General features: G+C 37.5%; 3 protein-coding genes across 3 annotated transcripts; all 3 read left to right on the forward strand.

Moving 5' to 3' along the window:
* Window positions 1-719: 719 nt before the first annotated feature.
* On the forward strand, window positions 720-3,157 carry LOC135144113 (T-complex protein 1 subunit alpha-like). Its single transcript, XM_064076108.1, has 12 exons — window positions 720-809; window positions 868-967; window positions 1,029-1,114; window positions 1,169-1,351; window positions 1,411-1,554; window positions 1,604-1,796; window positions 1,846-1,972; window positions 2,037-2,212; window positions 2,265-2,350; window positions 2,406-2,502; window positions 2,562-2,695; window positions 2,756-3,157. Exons 2-12 carry the CDS (start codon window positions 898-900, stop codon window positions 3,128-3,130), a joined length of 1,671 nt encoding a protein of 556 aa, XP_063932178.1. The 5' UTR covers window positions 720-809; window positions 868-897; the 3' UTR covers window positions 3,131-3,157.
* A 2,983-nt stretch (window positions 3,158-6,140) lies between these two features.
* LOC135144119 (early estrogen-induced gene 1 protein-like) lies at window positions 6,141-7,625 on the forward strand. Its single transcript, XM_064076112.1, has 8 exons — window positions 6,141-6,350; window positions 6,481-6,601; window positions 6,659-6,805; window positions 6,903-6,949; window positions 7,032-7,074; window positions 7,146-7,182; window positions 7,376-7,431; window positions 7,485-7,625. Exons 1-8 carry the CDS (start codon window positions 6,217-6,219, stop codon window positions 7,623-7,625), a joined length of 726 nt encoding a protein of 241 aa, XP_063932182.1. The 5' UTR covers window positions 6,141-6,216.
* Window positions 7,626-12,230: 4,605 nt separating this feature from the next.
* On the forward strand, window positions 12,231-18,818 carry LOC135144120 (midasin-like). The gene is given in 37 exon segments (XM_064076113.1): window positions 12,231-12,507; window positions 12,557-12,597; window positions 12,650-12,751; window positions 12,807-12,887; window positions 12,983-13,071; window positions 13,126-13,204; window positions 13,256-13,344; window positions 13,403-13,509; window positions 13,569-13,638; window positions 13,698-13,759; window positions 13,810-13,901; window positions 13,959-14,084; window positions 14,143-14,241; window positions 14,295-14,381; window positions 14,435-14,493; window positions 14,554-14,644; window positions 14,702-14,756; window positions 14,813-14,906; window positions 14,975-15,143; window positions 15,205-15,265; window positions 15,685-15,815; window positions 15,863-15,992; window positions 16,052-16,122; window positions 16,178-16,266; window positions 16,317-16,410; window positions 16,462-16,550; window positions 16,613-16,701; window positions 16,761-16,845; window positions 16,906-17,002; window positions 17,131-17,284; window positions 17,347-17,565; window positions 17,618-17,723; window positions 17,773-17,888; window positions 17,948-18,040; window positions 18,096-18,239; window positions 18,348-18,521; window positions 18,577-18,818. Coding segments are annotated over 37 exon segments (4,053 nt in total).
* Window positions 18,819-19,225: the final 407 nt, after the last annotated feature.

The following is a 19,225-nucleotide window of genomic DNA, read 5'->3' on the forward strand; positions in this document are numbered from 1 at the left end:
CTATTATTCAATCCTTTTTTAAACTCCATTTTTAAAGGGAATTTTAAGTATTACTAGTCAAAAATTGCTCCTAGAGTGTAAACTAAATAAAGCAAAACACTTCATTTAAAAATAAAGCTCAAGTAAAGCAGATCATATATTTTTACAAATTTTTAGTATAAATTAAAAGCCATCTACGAGAAAAAAGTAAACAAAGCTTTATTTATGCTTATACAAAACTTTACATAAAAGTAAGTAATATTTCTGCTCTAAGTATACATCTACATATTTGATGAAAAAAGTACACTGTTTCAATATTTTATAATAAACTTACACTCTATCTCAAAATTCGAATGGCGCATACAGCGAGAAAATATCCCGGAAATACTATCTACTAGTAAAAAAATACATCCATTAACACCAATTTTAAGATTATATGGTGCTCCGTTAAACTTGCAAAAAAAAAGAGAAAGAAATTTTTTTAGCTGTGCTATTTCAAAAAAAATTAATAGAAATACAAAAAGTCAAACTTACTTTCTTAACCAATAGGATTTACTCAAATGTTAAAAGAGGACATAAAAAAATATTAATAGTATATAACGAAAAAATTATACTTATAATCTTTTTTTGAAATAAAGAAAAAGTCTCGAATAATAACCATGCTTAAACCTTTAGATTCTTTATAACAGTGCAGCCTGATTGTACTTCCCAGTTAATGCCAGCACACTGGAGGTTAGGAGGCAATGTCAGCACGAGGGAACTAAACAACTATTTTAAGTCATGAGCTAAAACGTTTATCGTATACCCTTAAGGAGGCCTTTTCGTGACTTGTGTGTTCTAATTATTGCTTTGTTATTTTTTTTAACAGAAACCTAATTTAAAGTATAGATAAAACCTACCTATTGAACCTTAAAAAAAATGCAACAAGGTAGTATACTTGCAGTAGAAGGAGAGAGGGAAAGCGGAGATGCAGTTCGAAAAAATAATAGTAACCCTCTTAATCTTTTTTTATTATTATTATTTTTTTAACATGTATTTTTTAATTTTAGTAACAGCTGTAATGTCCATTGCTAATACTGTTAAAACATCTTTGGGGCCTGAAGGCTTGGATAAAATGCTAGTTGACGAACTAGGCGTAGGCAACTCTTTAGACATTAATTTGTTAAAAGCTTTTAATATAATAAAGTAGGACGTAACCATAACTAATGACGGAGCAACGATACTTAAACTTCTTGAGGTTGAGCATCCAGCTGCCAAAGTTTTGGTAGAATTAGCTGAGTTGCAAGATCAAGAAATAGGAGATGGAACAACTTCTGTAGTTATTCTTGCTGCTGAGCTTTTGAAAAATGCAAGTGAGCTCGTTAAATGTAAGGTAATCTTAAAAGTTATTACTTTTTTTTAACTTGTTAGGGCTGTTTCTTTTTGATTTAGATTCACCCGACCACCATAATAAGTGGCTACCGATTAGCTTGTCAAGAAGCCTGTAAGTACATTAATGAACACTTATCTTTACCAGTAGAAGAGCTCGGTCGTGAATGCTTGGTAAATGCTGCTGTTACTAGTATGCACTCTAAGGTTATCCGTCTCTTGTGCTTTTTTTCTTCCGTAGAATACCTTTTTGTAGATTATTGCTGATGATGCCTTGTTTTTTGCTGACATGGCCGTTGAGGCTGTTCTCTCTGTGAAACGCACGAACTCTAAAGATCAAGTGAAATACCCCGTCTCGGCTATAAATGTTCTAAAGTCTCACGGTAAACGTGCTAAAGATTCTCTGCTTGTCAAGGGCTATGCTCTTAACTGCACGATTGCCTCGGAAGGTTCATTCTCGCTAACTTTAGCCTTCTTAAAACATAAAGATTTCCATAGCTATGCCTCACGTTGTTAAGGATGCTAAGATTGCTTGTATCGATTTCAATCTTCAAAAACAAAAAATGGCGTTTGGTGTTCAGGTGCTTGTCAATGAGCCCGAGGAATTAGAAAAGATTCGCCAAAGGTAATAAATTAGAAGTTATTAAATAATCTTAGGCGCAAGCTTTGATATAATATTTTTTTTTCAGGGAAATCGAAATGACTACCGAAAAGCTTAAATTGATTGTCAGTAGCGGAGCCAACGTCTTACTGACCACGAAGGGCATTGATGATTTGTACTTGAAGTATCTGAACAAAGAGGGGATCATGGCGGTAAGGCGATGTACTAAAGAAGATCTTAAAAGGATTGCTCGAATTACTGGAGGTTATTTTTTTTGGTAGCGCCTGCTGGAATGTTAGTAACACCCATTTTCAAGCTGAGCTACTGAGCTCGCTCGCTGATTTGGACGGAAACGAAAAGTTTGACGCTCATATGCTTGGCCATGCAGAGGAAGTAGCGCAGGCACGTGGACGCTTCCGATACTACTCTTCTCTTTAGATCTTACTTTCCCTTGCAGGAGTGGGTGGGCGACAACCAGCTGATCCTAATCAAAGGCTCAAAGGCTCACCCCTCCTCTTCAATTATTTTGCGTGGGGCCAACGACTTTATGTGCGGTAGAGCATTTTTTTATTTATATCAGAATCCATCGTTTATAATTCGTAATTGTGCGTAGATGAAATGGAACGATCTGTGCATGATGCACTCTGTGTTGTTAAAAGAGTTTTGGAAAGTGGAATGATCTCTCCTGGTGGTGGCGCCGTCGAAGCTGGTGTTTCAGTTTACTTGGAGAAGTTGGCTAGTCGCCTGGTTGTTATTTTTATTGCGCTCGAGCGCACGTGTAACTAAAAGCGGGTTATAATTTGTTAGGAGTCGCGTAACCAGTTGGCCGTTGCGGAATTTGCTCGTTCTCTTACTGTAATACCCAAAACGCTAGCCGTCAACGCTGCGAAAGACGCTATTGATCTTCTGGCCAAACTTCGCGCATTTCATCATCTCTCTCAAACCGATAACTCTAAGCTGCACTTGAAGTGGACTGGCCTTGACCTTGCCGCCGGCGTTACACGCGACAATGTGGAAGCCGGTGTGCTGGAGCCTACCATAGGCAAAGTTAAATGCTTCAAGTTTGCAACGGAGGCGGCAATATCCATATTAAGGATTGACGAGCATGTAAGATTACAACCGGAAAACAAAAAAGATCCTCACAGCTATCAGGAGGCCTATAGGACGGGTCAACTCGGTTAGTGCACAACCAATTTGACTTTTCCCGTAATAAATGCCACCTTACGGACTTTTTTTTATTTGATGTGGTTACTACCATTTTTCGTTGGTGGTTAACTTTATTAAGATTTATATTAGTGGTACTTTCTACTTTAGGTAGCTAGAGATTAAAGGTTTACTATATTTTTTGGCAAATCTGTGTTTCGTAAGCTTTTTACATTATTTTGAAGTCTTCCTGATTCTTCTGTTTGCTATTCATATTTGTGTTAAATACTTGCTCTTCCGGGAGAGAATCTAATTCATGTAAGCAGCAAACTAGAATTTTGTTTAAGTATCGCTCACCTTATGCCTTTAGGTTTTAGTATTTTGAAGAAGGTTTTATAGAGCTCTTTTTCTGCCCTCAAGGATACCTTTGTATTTATGAGAAATTTTCTGTATTATTTATAGTAGTATTTTATATAGTCTTATATTAAGTTATTAACCATATTGTGATAAGTACCTTGAGTTTAATATTTTACATAACTAGAAAAGTTCTAACTCACCCTAACAAATAGACTTGATTTATTGCAAAGTCGAGGTAATTACGTTTGTTTCCCTCTTACTCATACTTTACCTATTGACTGGGAAGTTGTTTAAAGCGTCTCAAACTATTACTTTAGGCTTTGTAGCTTTGTTGGATCCTTCATTATATTCTGCTGTGACACAACCGATGGGAGTTATTAAAGTTATTAGGTGCTACAAAATTATTGAAAAATAACCCTATAATTTTTTAGGTAGCTTATTCGATGCATCCTTCTTCTACTTAATAAGCTTTTGACATAGACCTTAAATTCTACTTAAGACACACTGGGCAATGATAGAGTTTTAAAAGTTTGAATTCCTTTTGGCTTAATCTTATGAGTTTGGTTTTTAACTTAAACAGAGTTAAAAGTTAAGCTCCGGAAAAGAGAAAAGAAACAAAGTTATCAGTAATAAGTAAACAGATTAAATGTAAGTTATTTTTTTGACATTAAACGGTATAAAAAAGTTGAGGGAAATAATAGGACTTAGGAAGTGTTGCAGTATGGTAAATAATAAAATAATAACTTTTACAGTTTGGAGTTTTTAGCAAAGGGGAGGTGTTCTATTTACTTAATATTTTAAAGCAATAATGGGCACCTTCCCTCTTGAAACTACTAAAAAATAATTCCAAAGATAAAAATTGTCTTCAAAAGCTCCATTTAGATAAGATATGCTGTCTGTGGAGTTTAAGATACCTACTTTCTCGCATTTTTTAACTAGTGTTAACATGAACACTCAAATATAAAGAATTTTGAATACCGTTAGATGAAAAATATACTGGTGGCGGGAGCCAGCCGACTGAAGAGCTACAGGAAGCCTAGTAAAACGAGTTGTTACAGTGTTTAATAAAGAGAACGAAAAGTAAAGGAAAAGTTAACAGTTCTTGATATTATTTTTATCAGTCCATGGGAAATAGCCGCCACTGCTATTTTCTGGAAGGCGTAAAACGAAGGTCTGGAGGGAGCTGTAGTAAAAAGATATCGGGCCCGCGACTTCCGCTTTTTGGTCTAAGTGGATGGAAAACAGTTTGTAACAACTACCAGGATAAGTTGACTTTGAGTCCTACGTCCACCCGGCCAGCTTTACAGTTAACCTGGTCTCATCTGTTTTTGTTTTAAGCTGTTCAAGGTGTTGACAAATTTTAAATACTTTGTGCTCTCTAATAGTGATTGCACGTTCATATCTAGAATTTTATAGGAGCTTGCCGGATACACGGAACGCAACGAAAGTTTGCTCTTGGCGCAAAAAAGGGTAGACAATATTTGAGTCACCACCTTGAATCGTTATTACAAATTGTAAATATCTCGAATAAGCGGCCGTTGAAAATTATTGGCAATGGTGGTGCAGCGTGCTTCGTGGATAAGAAATGATTTGCTCTATGTGACGTAAATCGTAATTTTACGCCACAAGCGGAAATATATGAGACGATGCTGGCACAGTAAAAGAGGTAACTATAACGATGGGAAATCCTCGAACTACTTGTGTTTAAGGCTATCCGCCGGTGGGGATTGTCGAGCTGTGACACATCGTGCACATAGAGTGCGAAAAACCCTTTTCCGACTCCTTATCCCGGCTGCCTTCATAATGGGAATAGTTGGTAGATATCAAGGATGTTGGATGGGCCGTTTGACCAAAAAGCTTCGCTTACATTGTCTCTATCTAGTCGGTACTGGCGGTCTGCTAAAAGGATGCCAAAGCTAAATAAAACGCTAGTGTTAGCTTATTACAGAAAAATCGACTATTTGATATTGGAGTCTTTAAACCTTTATGCATTTTATATTTAGCTAACTATTGAATAATATCGATATATGGTATGAGACCAAAGCAAAAGCGCAAATTAAAAGTGAAGGAGACTACTCTATATACTCAACGCCTAAAAATCACTGAGAACTAAGCTTAATTTTCGTTATATAACACGACCAATCACTAAACCAAATATATACAAGTTTTGTCATATTACAACAATTTGTAAACACAGCAAGCACACCTGCCAAACAACCAAAGACAGAATTAAATTTTTTTTTAAAAAAGATCAATGCTGACAAAAAACGTATAGACAGATCATAATAAAAACGATTTACAACCCAGAAACTCATGATGAGTTATAAAGAAAGTACGTGACCCGAAACTCGCAAAATATATTTTTTCGCACCGTTAGAAGGTTAACTCTGTCGCCCTCGCAATAGAGTTAACTTCTCTAAGCCGGCGACTGGAAAAGTAATTCGTGGTTAAAGCCAACTAGTAACCAGGAAATTAGCTAAAAAAATAGCCAAAAAATTAATTTTGTTACAAATAATTTTTTATTATTTAGGCGCAAATTAAAGTAGCAAAATTTTATTAAACTAAATTTGATGAATTTAAATTTACAACTATGAAATATTTTTTAACCTTTCGTAGAGGTAGTGGCGCAGTGGCTATGACAAAATAAAAACGAGTATGGACGCGAAAGGCCGGCGGTCAGTGCGTGCGTTTCCTTTTATATTCGTCGTAAAACCAACGTTAAACTTAATACTTTCTACTGTTCGTCGTATAAGCTGGCAAGCGAATAAATGAAGAAAGTTAAAAAAGTAAAATACGAAGTGGTTCTGAAAGTATCTGATTTACAGAACCTTCCTTCTTTATCAGGGTTGTTTTTCGCAAAAATAAAGGTTAAGGGAGGAGAAACTATAGGGACTACTTTATGGTAAATACAACAAATATAGTAGTAAATATTTTTATTTGACCTTAATCTCCTTTTGTCTGGATTATAAAGTTATGTTTTTAGATTATATTGTTAAAATTATTAAAGGATTTTATGCTTCTATAATATAAAGTCAAGAAATTGAAAATTTTGCAGTGGTATGGAATGAAACTTTTTCTTTTAAGACCACGCTAAGTTATAACTCCTCCGAAAAGAAAATTTTTCCTTGTATTTGTAAAATAACAGTATATAAAGTTCGTACTTTATAAATTCACTTTTACAAAGCTGCTTATCCATGTTTAACAACTTAGGGAAAAAGAAGAGGGGACTACTTTGATAAGTTTAGTTTTCTAGAATTTAATTTAACCGATTTTGCCGATAAGGGGCCTGTTCAGCACAACTGTATCCTGGAAAGTGCTAAGAGTAGTAAAAATCGTGCGACGAACTCCATCCTTCGAGTTTATTTTTACTTTTTGTTTATAGAAATAAATAATTTCTTTCCTCAAAATAATATACTTTTAATAAATATTATAAACCCGTTATTATGATATATAGCTCTTCGTGACCATGACATACTTTGGCGCCGATCCTATTTCTAAACCGTAAGCTTTTATATATATTATTCTCGGTAGAGTTTTACTATCTTTTAACTTATAGCTTGTAAGTCTTATATAATTTTTAAAGAAATATTTGGGACCTGCAGCCAAATGAGCGCAAGGAATACTTCGTACTTATATTATAAACCCTTAAGCTATTTGAAGCGTTTTAAGAGAAGTTTGAATTGCTTAAATTTGAGAGCCTCTGGAGACAGAAGACCGCACTTCAAGGAGTTATGGTACCAATATCTATACATAAAATATTCTCATCTTCCGCCTCATTCTAGGGTATTCTTAATTTTTCTCTTTTCACTTCAAGAAATTTTTTAATTTTTACTCCTTTAAATAACTTTACTAGTTTGCTTTTTTTTTTTTTTAAATTAGATTCAATTCCTTATAAAAACCGTATTTATTTTGTCTCTACTCTTGTAGGTGCTGAAAATCTTATCTCCTCGCAAGTATTCCAAACTTTTAACGACGAAAGATGGGTAACTGTTTCTTCTCAACTTAAGGCATATTTACATTCTCGTCCTCTTTATAGCGGCGTGATCGCTCTGACTTGACGCGAAGCCATATTACTCAGTCAAGAGTAGATTCTGAACAAGTAGTACAAAGTATTCTGAATCAAGCTTTTGCAGATTCTTCTTTTTCGGACGAGCTTCGTTCAATAAATAAAGGCTAAAGATTACTGGCGCTTTAGATTTCCCCTTTATACGTGGGAATTACTTATATTAAAGAGTTTACTTTGACTGAACGCTTTTGGTAACCATTGACTCGTGAGTTTGGACTTGCTGTACTTAAAGGTCATGAGCTTTTATTGGCCATAAATATAGGTTGTCCGTGCAAAAACTTGTTTGGGTCATTTAGTAATCCTTTAACACTTCCTTAAAAAAGTGAGAGGAGTAACACCCAACCTTTTTGCGCTTTGCATAAAATCTAAGCATAAGTTTCATGGGCTTCTTAATGTGAAGTACTCTGCTTATAAAAACCCAAAAAAGCCTACTCTGAAGTTCTTTCTGTGAGAGGGCTCCTCTACAAAAATTACATATATAAAAAATTTCCTATGAGGATTCGCAACTTGGAAAGTGAGCTTAAAATTTGTAAATGCTTATTTTGATAACTACGAAAATTTCGTTATTTAATTGTTCACTACGACATTTACCGTTAATGTCTTTAATTATAAAAGTTTTACCGCCTTTAGAAATAGTTAAAGTCTAGCTGCCTCCTAACTTTAAATTAAAGTTGTTCGTAATATTTTGAGTTACAACCGTGGCAATTAACGTGCTTTACTCAGAGCAATAATGAAAATAAACACTATATATAGGGTCCAGCGTTTTTATTACAAAATAGGTAAAGACTTAAGATTTGACTTTCGCTAGTTTTAGAATTAAGTTATTTTGACTGAACAGATTATAATATATAAAAATGCATCTCTAGAAAAAAGTATCAAGTGGCAGGTTAACCTATAATCGATAAAATATAAAGTACAAACGTTATAAAATCGCTGGCATACCCCACTAATATTTTGTAAAAATCTCTGAAGCTTTTAACTCTTTTTATGTGCAATAACAAATATTAAAGCTTCTTAATTGTTTTAAACCTTTGTTATATTGTTTGAAAGCTTTATATTATTTGTTACTATCTAGGAGCCTTCAAAAACATACAAAATCTCTGTTTCTTTTATATTTTATGTAAGTCTTCAACTCAATCAAAATAAAAGTACTTTATGAACATAAGTTCCTGCCCACCTTCCGTATAATTTCCTACAAAAACTAATTCTACAGCTAATGAGTCTTTTCCAACATTGCCTATTCAGTATACAATTGTAGATGTTCGATAACTAAGGAAAAAAGCAAATTTTTTTATGTGCACTAATTTAAAGAAATCCACAAAAAGGTTATTCCTAAAAAAAGTTGACTTATCAGCGTATTCATACCTCCATAAACAATTTTATGTTTTAATATAGTACAACAATTCTCACAAGTAGAAGATCGTATAATAGAGTAAAATTTGAAGTAGTAAGTTTAAGAAAAAATAATCTCCAATAAATTAAACGACAGGTGCAGCTAATTTAACCACATATAGGTTATTGGTTACTATGTTTACCACTTGTCGCTTAGGTTCAGTTTGCAAGAATAGGTCTACGGAAATTATCCCAAACGAGAGGCTCGATCTCTGAAACAAGCTCTGGTAAGTTTGAGTAACATATTCTAACGGATAGGGCAGTAAACAACTAAACATAAAAAAGTGGTAAATTTAGTTACCAGTGAACTTAAAACAAATCTATTTTAAGCTGCAGAGTTTGATCGTTATAGGTTAAATAACGCATTAGGTTTCATCCGTTGTAATTCTTTACCCTGTAGATTATGGAACTGTTACCCCTCTACCAGAGGAACTTAAGTACCATAATGTTACAAATATTAATAATGAAAGCGCAAAAACTGCCTCATTTGCCAATATACAAAATTTTAATTAAAATGGAACCAACGATAACCGCTAGATAAGCAAGCCATATTTCTGACTAAATTAGTTAATTTGTACTTATAACAATTTTTTACAATAGACAAACTAAAGTTGCAAAGCACCTAGATGTTGTATACAGGAATGCTTTACCTCCCACAAACTACAGAACTGTGGGTTTGTTAACGCCAAAACGGTAGGTTTGCTTTTTCTCACCTCGGAAGAAAAAGCTTTAGCGACTTATACTTTTTGTCGCAGCTAATTTTCATATTAGCTCAGTGTAACAACCCTGGCAAACTTTACTCGGCTTGATTGGTATTTCTAATTCTGGTTTGAGTGAACTAGCCCAAGAAAAGTAATTCATCTATAAATATAACAATGTGATTTAGTTAAAATAATTTAGCCTTATATTGTTTAAGCATTCCTCAAAGTAAAAACTAAAGGAGCTGCGTTTTTGTGACCATATTTATATGAGTATAATTAGCAAGAGGTGTATAGATTTGCTGTTTAGAGCAAGAAGCTACACTATACTTCTAAATTACTGAAAAAAATGTCTCCAGTATACAGTTGAATAAACGGGGACTTGACTAATTCTCCCTACACTTCTAGCATGGCTCCCAGTAAGAAGTAAAGTATTGCCTTTAATTTTTGTGGACTGCAGTATAAGGACCCCTATTTATTTTACAAAGGGTATACCGATAAAATTGTTATAAATTGTAGGTAATTATATTAAAAAGTAGCATCAAGCTATTCCACAATATAAGTTAAGTTACATTAGAAAAAGCCTTCGTTCAATAAAAGAGTTAATAGGACGCCCCCGTTACAAGAATATAGAGATTTAGCTTGTAATAGAAAGTTAGTTTTATGTGTTTCAGCAAAGTTTTTAATAGTTTCATATTTTTTAATTAATCCCTGGTTGCAAAAGTGTTAATAGGCTTAACTTTATCATTACAGAATCTAATTCAACTATAAATTTTTAGGTGGAAAATTACGCTGTAATGTTTACCTGAAAACAAGGTAAGCACTTTTCAAAGTTTGTTGCACCCAAATAATTGTACTATATAGAACGTAATTAAGAAAGAGGAATTATACGGATGTGTGCAGGGCATAAAACGGTAAGCTTCCTAAACCTACGATTGATCAGCCTTATTTTTAAAAAGACTGTTTTACATCCTTTTGTATCAAACAAAAGCTTCACTCAAGTCGCGTGCTTAAGGGATAGCCCGGGGCACAAAGATAAATTCCTAAAAACCTGTTAAGCTTTTTACAAGCTGACTATTAAGCGTTTATTAATAAATTATTTCGTAATTACTTATCTATTAGATAAACTATGGTTGTAGTCTTAAATATGAGTAGAGACCAATAGTGAATATTAAGATGCTGTGAATAAGGTTGTGCGTTATGCTCATCTAATGGTATCTAGCTCACGCGGAACCCCACGTGAAATCTCTGTCTCGTGAACAATTGTAACCAGCCAAGATATACTAACTTTACCAAAAATTTTCTTATGGCTATCTCATCATCTTTACGAGAATGATAGCGAGGTTTTCCTCTACTTTTAGAAAAAAACTAGAAAATTTTTTCAAGAAGTTTCCTGACAACCCTTCAGCCATAAATTTACTTAGTAAACTGGTACCTATCTAATTTTTTACTGTTCTTAAAGATTTAAAGATTTATAGATATTTGTTAAACAAAAAAATTACTTCTAATGTTAAATTCATTATTTTAGCTTTTAGAGGAAGAGAATGAGCATAATTTATTGTATAATATAAGTGCGGCTTTACTGGATGATAACATCTCAACAGAAGTTATTAAGTAGCGTTTACCACTGTTTAATTTTATTTAGGTTTACAGTTAAATGTTTTTGTAACAGATTTTTTATACCTTTTCTGCCATACTTAATCGATCGCCTTGTATATAATCTTCTTCAACCGACAACCCAATTTAGTTATGCTGCACATGAAAGGGTTGGCTACATTTTTAGTCTACTTTTGTCTATACGCCCTCAATCTCTAAGGTTTATATATAGTTTTTTTTTTATTGTATGTTCTTCAAGTTATTTTCTTCTTTTTTTTACTTTGCAATTTTTTTATGGCAGTACTTTTAGTCAATTATTATTTAGTCTTCTATCATTTTTAACTATGTATCTATTTATAGTTCAGCGTTGAAATATTATTCTCGCCGCCCTCCCCCTTTTGAACGCCTGAGAGTCCACGGCCTCCAAGTTGACGACGTTTCTGCTGCTCCTTTGGTGATCATGTTATTATAACGAAAATATATTATATACTCAACGTCTTTGATTGCATAGGCTGAAACGGGTTATCGTTTTCTCCTGTTCTACCCAGAATTCAAGTATAGATGGGATTGGTCCCCTTATCTGCTTCTTGTATATAAAAAAATCATTAATTTATTGTTAATTTTATTATAATTACTATTATTAGTTAAACCATCTTGACAGCACTACTAAGTTGCACGCGCTTGAGGCCACTGCATTGCTAATTTCATTTTCGGGGCTTCAGCATCATAAGTTACGCCAAGAAATAGCTGACTCCAGGGCTTTGTTTAACTTTGATCTCCGGTATTTTCATGCTTTCACTTTATTTATTTGGAACTCTATTTCAGTTTAGATCATCTTGGCCAAATGAGAAGCATTTTAAATTTTTGTATCGATGCGAAGTTAATTTATGTGAAAGCTCTTATGAAAACAACACTACGAGTTTGTTAAAGAGGTTGACACATGGAACTATGTTTATAGTTATTTTTAGTATATAGAATATTATTTAGTCATCATATATCTCCCGGGCTCGTTGATGTTTGCGGTGTAGTTATGAATTACAACGAAGCCTCTCCTAACGCCCTCGATAGCCAGAAAGATGATTTTGTTAAGACACTCTCAGCTCAGAAGCATTTGAGGCTAATGGCTCTCTCGTTGTCCGCCTCCGTCCCCTTGCTTCTTGAAGGCCCAATGGGGTGCGGGAAAACTTCACTGGTCGCCTCGCTGGCGCGCGCCACCGGAAACTACCCGCAACTTTTAAAAATACATTTGTGTGAGCAAACAGATGTCAAAGCTCTTCTGGGCACGTATGTGTGCACCGATGTTCCTGGTGGGGTCCAGAGCTTTGTACGGTAACGTGTATTGATGCTTTTTTTTAGGACAATTCCGATGGCAACCGGGAGTTCTCACGCAGGCAGTGGTACGTTGGCCTTCTTCACATGGTTTCTTAATGATATATATAAAAATACTAGCTGGCCGGGCAGTGGCTACTTGTTGAGGACATCAGCATGGCCCCCATGGACGTTCTCTCGATACTATCAACTCTCTTGGAAAGACGCGAGTTGCATATATCGGTGCGCACGTTATTATAACCATAAAAGTGCGCGTAGCTATAAGGATAATTTTTAGGAGAGGGGCGAAGTTCTCAAGGCGTCTAATGGCTTTCAACTTTTTGCTACTCAGTCTACTCAGACTGGCCTTAGATTTCAAGTATGGTTTTGTACTGTTCTTGGCTGTATCTTTTGCATTACTTATGAAAAGAAGCTTACTATTATTTTTTTAAAAAAATCCTCATTTACAACTAGCAAGAGACCACTTTTCTGGATAATCTCTGGACTAAAATATATATTCCTCCTATTGTAGGGGAGGAAGTAGCCGAAATTCTAAAGGAAAGGTTTTTATATTTTAGCTTTTTAACTTCAAGTATTCAGCTTCACTGCACTACTAGGCACCCCAAACTGGCCCCCTTCGTCGGAAAACTAATGCTCGTTTATCAAGAATTCTGTTGCTTCACAAAGTCTACGGAGGTCCCTACATATTGCATGTTGATAGAAAAAAATTGTTATTGGTTTTAAAAGAATTCACGGACGTACCATGCGAGGGATTTTTTTAAATGGTGCTCGAGAATCGAACAGTTTGCGCATGACGGAGCTGTAGACACCACTTGGTTCTCTTTTCGTTTTGTATTTAAGCAGTTATTTTCTTACTGTTTATTTCTGGCTCAGCGTCTCTTTCTCCCTCGTGAAGGAGTTCACCTACGTCGAGGCTTTGGACGTCTTTTGCGCTGCCATCCCCGATAGGAGTTACAGAAGACGCATTTCGAATAGACTCGGTATAGTCCTCCCTGCTTCCTCCCATTCCTGTGTTCATAGATAACGTATTAACCGATAGGCGAATTACTAGAGTTGCTTCCGCATCGAATTGAGTATTTTTTGGATATTTATAAACCTCAAGTAGAAGTGTATGGAAAGAATTTTACCTTTGACATCGGCTTATATGTTAGCTTGTAAATTTTTATAGAGAAAACACGCAGATTTTACGGATTGGCTCTGTTGCACTCCCCGCAACTACCTACGAAAATGGTATAAATTTACAACACCCAGAAAAACACGTGCTTAATTTATGAAATCAGGGCTTTCTGTTTTTACGTTTACCAGACTATCCAGTTGTTATTTGGAGTCCCTATTAAAGTGTATTACTCGGAAAGAGCCGGTCTTATTAGTGGTAACTGAAGAGTTGCCATTGTAATGGAGGCTGCGGTATTTCTTCCCTCTTCTTCAGGGAGAAACTGGTACTGGAAAAACAACGCTTGTACAAAAACTTGCTCTCCTGCATGGCGTTAAACTCACGGTTATTAATATGAGTCAGCAGTCGGACATTTCCGACCTTCTCGGAGGATATAAACCTGTATTGGACTATTCTTCTATAAAGCAATCTGTAAGCAAACCATTTTATCCGGTTTTAGGTTGATGTGCGAAAGCTAGCATGCCCTCTCACGGAAGAGTTTCAGGATTTGTTTAACCAAACATTCTCTCAAAAAACAAACACTAGATTTATTCAGGAGGTGTAGAATTCTAAATAATATATTTATGTTTTTTGTTATTTTGTTGCGTGAAGGTACGGAGAGCTTATAACAAAAGTAACTGGAAGAGATTAATACTTTTGTTTCAATCTGCTCAAGCCAAAGTCGAGGAAAAAATAGAAGTAATGAGTGTGTTATACTTCCCGTTGCCTGCTGGTGGTAGTGTGCTTTACAGAACGTGGAACAGCAAAAGTTACGTCCGGAGCTACGCCAAAGATGGCGCTTCTTCTTTAGGTAAAGTTGCATCGTGGAGATCATTGGTATTGTTTGTTATTAAACTGTCAAATTTTAAAGAAATCTGGGACGATTTGCCAAACAAAGAGCACAGGTCGAGAATGGCGTGGTCTTTGACTTTGTCGAAGGCGCATTGGTCGAAGCCCTTCGGGTACTTTTTGCGATTCTGTATATAAAGTAAGCTATACATCACTACATTCCACATAAGTGTGGAGGTTGGGTCCTCTTGGATGAACTGAACTTGGCCTCCTCTGCGGTTTTGGGTTTGTGGATTTAACTATACCACTGGATTGGACGGTACTGACATTTTATATATTAGAGTGTTTGAACGGATTGCTTGAGAACGATGATGGATCGTTAATATTAACCGAACGCGGAGACACACAACCGCTTAACCGACACCCAGCTTTTCGGTGATTTCTCTTGCACGTTATTCGCTGTAGTATGGCGGCAAAGTAACGGTGGATGCACCATTTTTTAGTATATTTGGATGCATGAATCCGGCCACCGACGTCGGCAAAAGAGAGATCCCACCCGCCATTCGCGGCCGCATGACCGAGTTTTATATTGAAGAACCCCACCATTGTGACGACTTAAAAATGTTGATTCGGGAATATCTAAGTGCCGTTTTTAGCCCACCAGATCATGTGGTTCGTGGGATATTTCGATTGACCAACAAATTCTTTTATACTTTTTTTATGATCATGGAAGGTAAGTGACATAGCGGAGTTCTACAGGAAAGCCCATCAGCAGGCCTCGGAGTTTCTCTGCGGTGGCGACCATCGAAAGGTTTTTGGCATTCATAGTTTATGTACGCATTTTCTTTCATATAAGAGCCCTTGTAGCCGCACTACAGCCTGCGAACTCTGTGCCGAGCCTTGGATACCACCCGACACATGACCCCCCACTGCGGTTTTGTCAGAGCCTTATATGAAGGTCCTCATTTGGTTTATTAAAGGGAATGTTGGATTGCTGAAAATTTGTACTTTTTTATAAAAAGGAATGTGTGTGTCATTTCTGACACAGTTGGACACCAAATCCTACGCGACGATGCAGCGCCATATTGCTAAACATTTTGCCAAGAAGCTCAAGCCCGGCCAACTTAACGCAGCCTATCCTCGTCCGGGGAACAATTATGGTTTATTTTTAATGAACATAGAAAAAGCACAGCGCAAACCTCTTTCTGTTTAGAACTAGTTGAACATTTTTGGCTCAAACTGGGCCCTGAACGGGTTTTGTCACACGAAGAGTGCAAGTATATACTAACGGCTTCTGTCCGGGAAAATTTGCGCCGACTGTCCAGAGTTCTGATCGCTCGACAAGTAACTCCACAATATTAATAATGAATTGTTTGCACCACTCTGCGCAGTACCCCATCCTGCTGCAGGGGCCCACCTCGAGCGGGAAGACGAGCATGGTCGAGTACATTGCTAAGCGCACTGGCCATAAGTTTGTTCGAATTAACAATCACGAGCATACCGATCTTCAGGAGTATATGGGTCCCTCTTTCTTGCTATAGTCTCCCTTTTGCCTTTTTTTTACTGCTGTATTATATTAGGGTCTTACATTACGGATCCTACGGGAAGATTGGTTTTTCAGGAGGGGCTTCTCGTGCAGGCTCTTCGCCATGTTGTGTTGCAGCTTGACTAATTTTATGGCAGTTGCTAATGAGACCTGCCTATAGGGCCACTGGATTGTCCTCGATGAGCTTAATCTGGCACCAACTGATGTTCTTGAGGCCTTAAATCGATTATTGGACGATAACAGAGAGCTGTATACCTTTTATACTTAATATTAGTCTCTTCTAATTCCTTTTTAAAAAGTTTTCTACCGGAAACGCAAGAAGTTTTAAAGGCGCATCCGGACTTTCAGTTGTTTGCCACTCAGAATCCACCTGGCATTTACGGCGGGAGAAAGGTTGTGGCAATTGTGATAAGTCTGTTGACTGTTAGTAACGGTGTGGTCAAGTTACTTTCCCGCGCCTTTCGAAATCGCTTTGTTGAGTTGCACTTTGATGCTATCCCCGAAGAGGAACTGGCAACGATCCTTGAGAAGAGGTCCCCCCCCCCGGCCCGTCTTAAAACGCGTATCGCACCAACACTGATGGATTGTGCTTCAGATGCGCCATTCCCCCGTCCTACTGCGCCAAAATCATCAGCGTTGTCACGCATTTGCAGAAAGTTCGTCAGGGGACCCGTCTGTTCTCTGGTCATTATAATTATTGCACACATGATGCATGCGACATACTTCTCGCTTGTTATATAAAGGCAAGCACGGATTTGTTACACTGAGGGACTTGTTTCGGTGGTGCGAAAGAGAGTGCGATAGCCTTCAGTCATTAGCTATTAATGGGTCCTTCGTCCATTCTGCTAAGAACGAGAAACTGGGCTCACTAACCATCTTGCGCGCTAGTTACATGCTTTTAGCTGAAAAAGTAAGAAGAGCAGAAGAAAAGTCGCTTGTGGTCGAACTTTTACAGAAGCACATCAATGTTAAACTTGACGCGGAGGTGGAAAATTTTGCTGCTATGTTCATATATACTTATACACCTGGATTGTGACAGACTCTGTATGAAGATGCTATTGGCGACGTCGGTTTGCTGTTGAAAGAAAAAGGTCGGCTTTTCTAATTATGCAGTGAATTTTAGTAAATTATTATAATCCAGAAACATTAAATCCTCTTCCGCCATTGTTTGGGTCGATTGTTTGGACTCGAGCAATGAAGCGGCTCTTCGTTCTTTCCGAGCGAAGCTTTCGCTACTGTCAGCCTCTTCTGCTTGTGGGCGAAACTGGTGTTTTTTTTTACAATAGTGCTTACTATAAAGCTTTATATGTTATTTAAATTTTAATGAAGGCTTTGGCAAGACGCTCGTATGCCAACTTATTTCCTTCTTGCGCGGGCAAAAATTGCATGTGGTCAACTGCCACCAGCACACGGAAACTTCGGACTTCATTGGAAGTCTTCGCCCGCTTCGTTCTGAGGGGGACATTGAAGCCGTTAATGAGACAGAAAAAGCAGCTTCATTGGCGTTTACTTGGTGCGACGGGCCACTTGTGCAAGCGATGAAGAACGGTTAAGAGAAGCGCAGTTAGTACTACTTGTCTATACTAATGAAGCGCTGTAGGGGACGTGTTACTTCTCGACGAGATATCCCTTGCGGACGATTCTGTTATTGAGCGACTGAACAGTGTGCTGGAAAAACAGCGAACATTGACTCTGGCAGAGAAGAGGTGTGCGGTTTTTATCATGATATCGACGGTGCTTAGGATGTCTTCGCAGCTCAAAGGAGACTGAAGTGATTCGAGCGCACGCGGACTTTCGCATAGTGGCGACGATGAATCCCGGCGGTGATTTCGGCAAGAAGGAGTTATCGGCAGCCCTTAGAAATCGCTTTGGTCGCTCTTTTATATACTATATTTTATAGAATTATACATCATTTTGTGTTGTGGTGTAGTTGAAGTTTGGGTTCCTGCCGTTACCGATACAGACGATCTTCTGAAGATCAGTGAACATATGCTTTCTTTCGAGGAATTATGCCCTTTAGCCGGTTTCTCATTAGAGCCCCGTTTTACTCTCTGCATTGTATAACATAATTGGTGAAGAACTCATGTTGCGATTCGTGGAATGGTTTCGCAGAACCGAATGCCCAAAATTGGTCATCAGTCTACGGGATATTGTCTCGTGGACTTCTTTTATGAATCAACGATTTGCTCTAGGCGTCTCCCCCGCCCAGTGCTACATTCATGGTCTGTTATATATGCTAGAATGTTACTTCCCTTCACCATTTCTTTCCATGCGAGTGGCTATGTACTTTTGAAAAGCATTAGGTAAAGCTAACTTTTGTTATGTCGTAGGCGCCTCACTAGTCATCTTGGACGCTGTTGGGACTCAGGCTGTACCCGTCAGTGATACGGGTGCCGCTAAGAAAAGGGCGATCAAGTTTCTTCAGAACCAATTAAAGACACTTTCTATCGACTTCGTTGACGCCACTGAATCGGAGGCCGCAGTGTTTCAGTACTCTTCTTCGGGTAGCACACTTCCCCTACTGCACCATACTTGCCTCTTATTTAGATTGCCATGCAGATAATAACGAAGTTTTCTGCGTCTCTGGTTATTCCATTCCTTGTGGCCCTTTAAAAAGAGACGGAGATCAGTCATTTTTTTTTGAGACTCCCACTACTGCTCTAAATGCATTGAGAGTCGCAAGGGGTATGGTGCTTTCGAAAGCCCTCTTGCTAGAGGGTAGCCCTGGCGCAGGAAAGACAAGGTCATTAGTCGTTCACGCTTTGCTCTTTATACAAACATTTTACTACTTGTTAGCTTGATCATTTCTCTTGGGAGAGCCACCGGAAACGAAGTTGTCCGGATTAATCTTTCTGAGCAAACTGACATGGTGGACCTGTTCGGTACGGACTTGCCGGATGAAGAATTCGCCGGTACCTTTTCTTGGCGGGACGGTCCCTTACTGGGGGCCATGAGAGCGGGAAAGTGGGTTCTTCTGGACGAGTTAAACTTGGCGTCTCAATCCGTTAGTACAATACATGTCACCATTGAGCCTTGCTAGTTCGCCCTATCCACGTGTTTTCTCGCAACAGGTTTTAGAGGGTCTTAACGCATGTCTCGACCACCGGGGCGAAGTGTACATCCCTGAGCTGAACAAGACGTTCTGTTTGTCGGAGAAGACGAAAATCTTTGCCTGCCAAAATCCGCTCGCGCAGGGCGGACAGCGAAA

Source organism: Zophobas morio, unplaced genomic scaffold (assembly GCF_036711695.1).
Source record: "Zophobas morio isolate AGI-343-1 ecotype UQ-CSIRO unplaced genomic scaffold, CSIRO_AGI_Zmor_V1 ptg000083l, whole genome shotgun sequence".
Lineage (NCBI taxonomy): Eukaryota > Metazoa > Arthropoda > Insecta > Coleoptera > Tenebrionidae > Zophobas > Zophobas morio.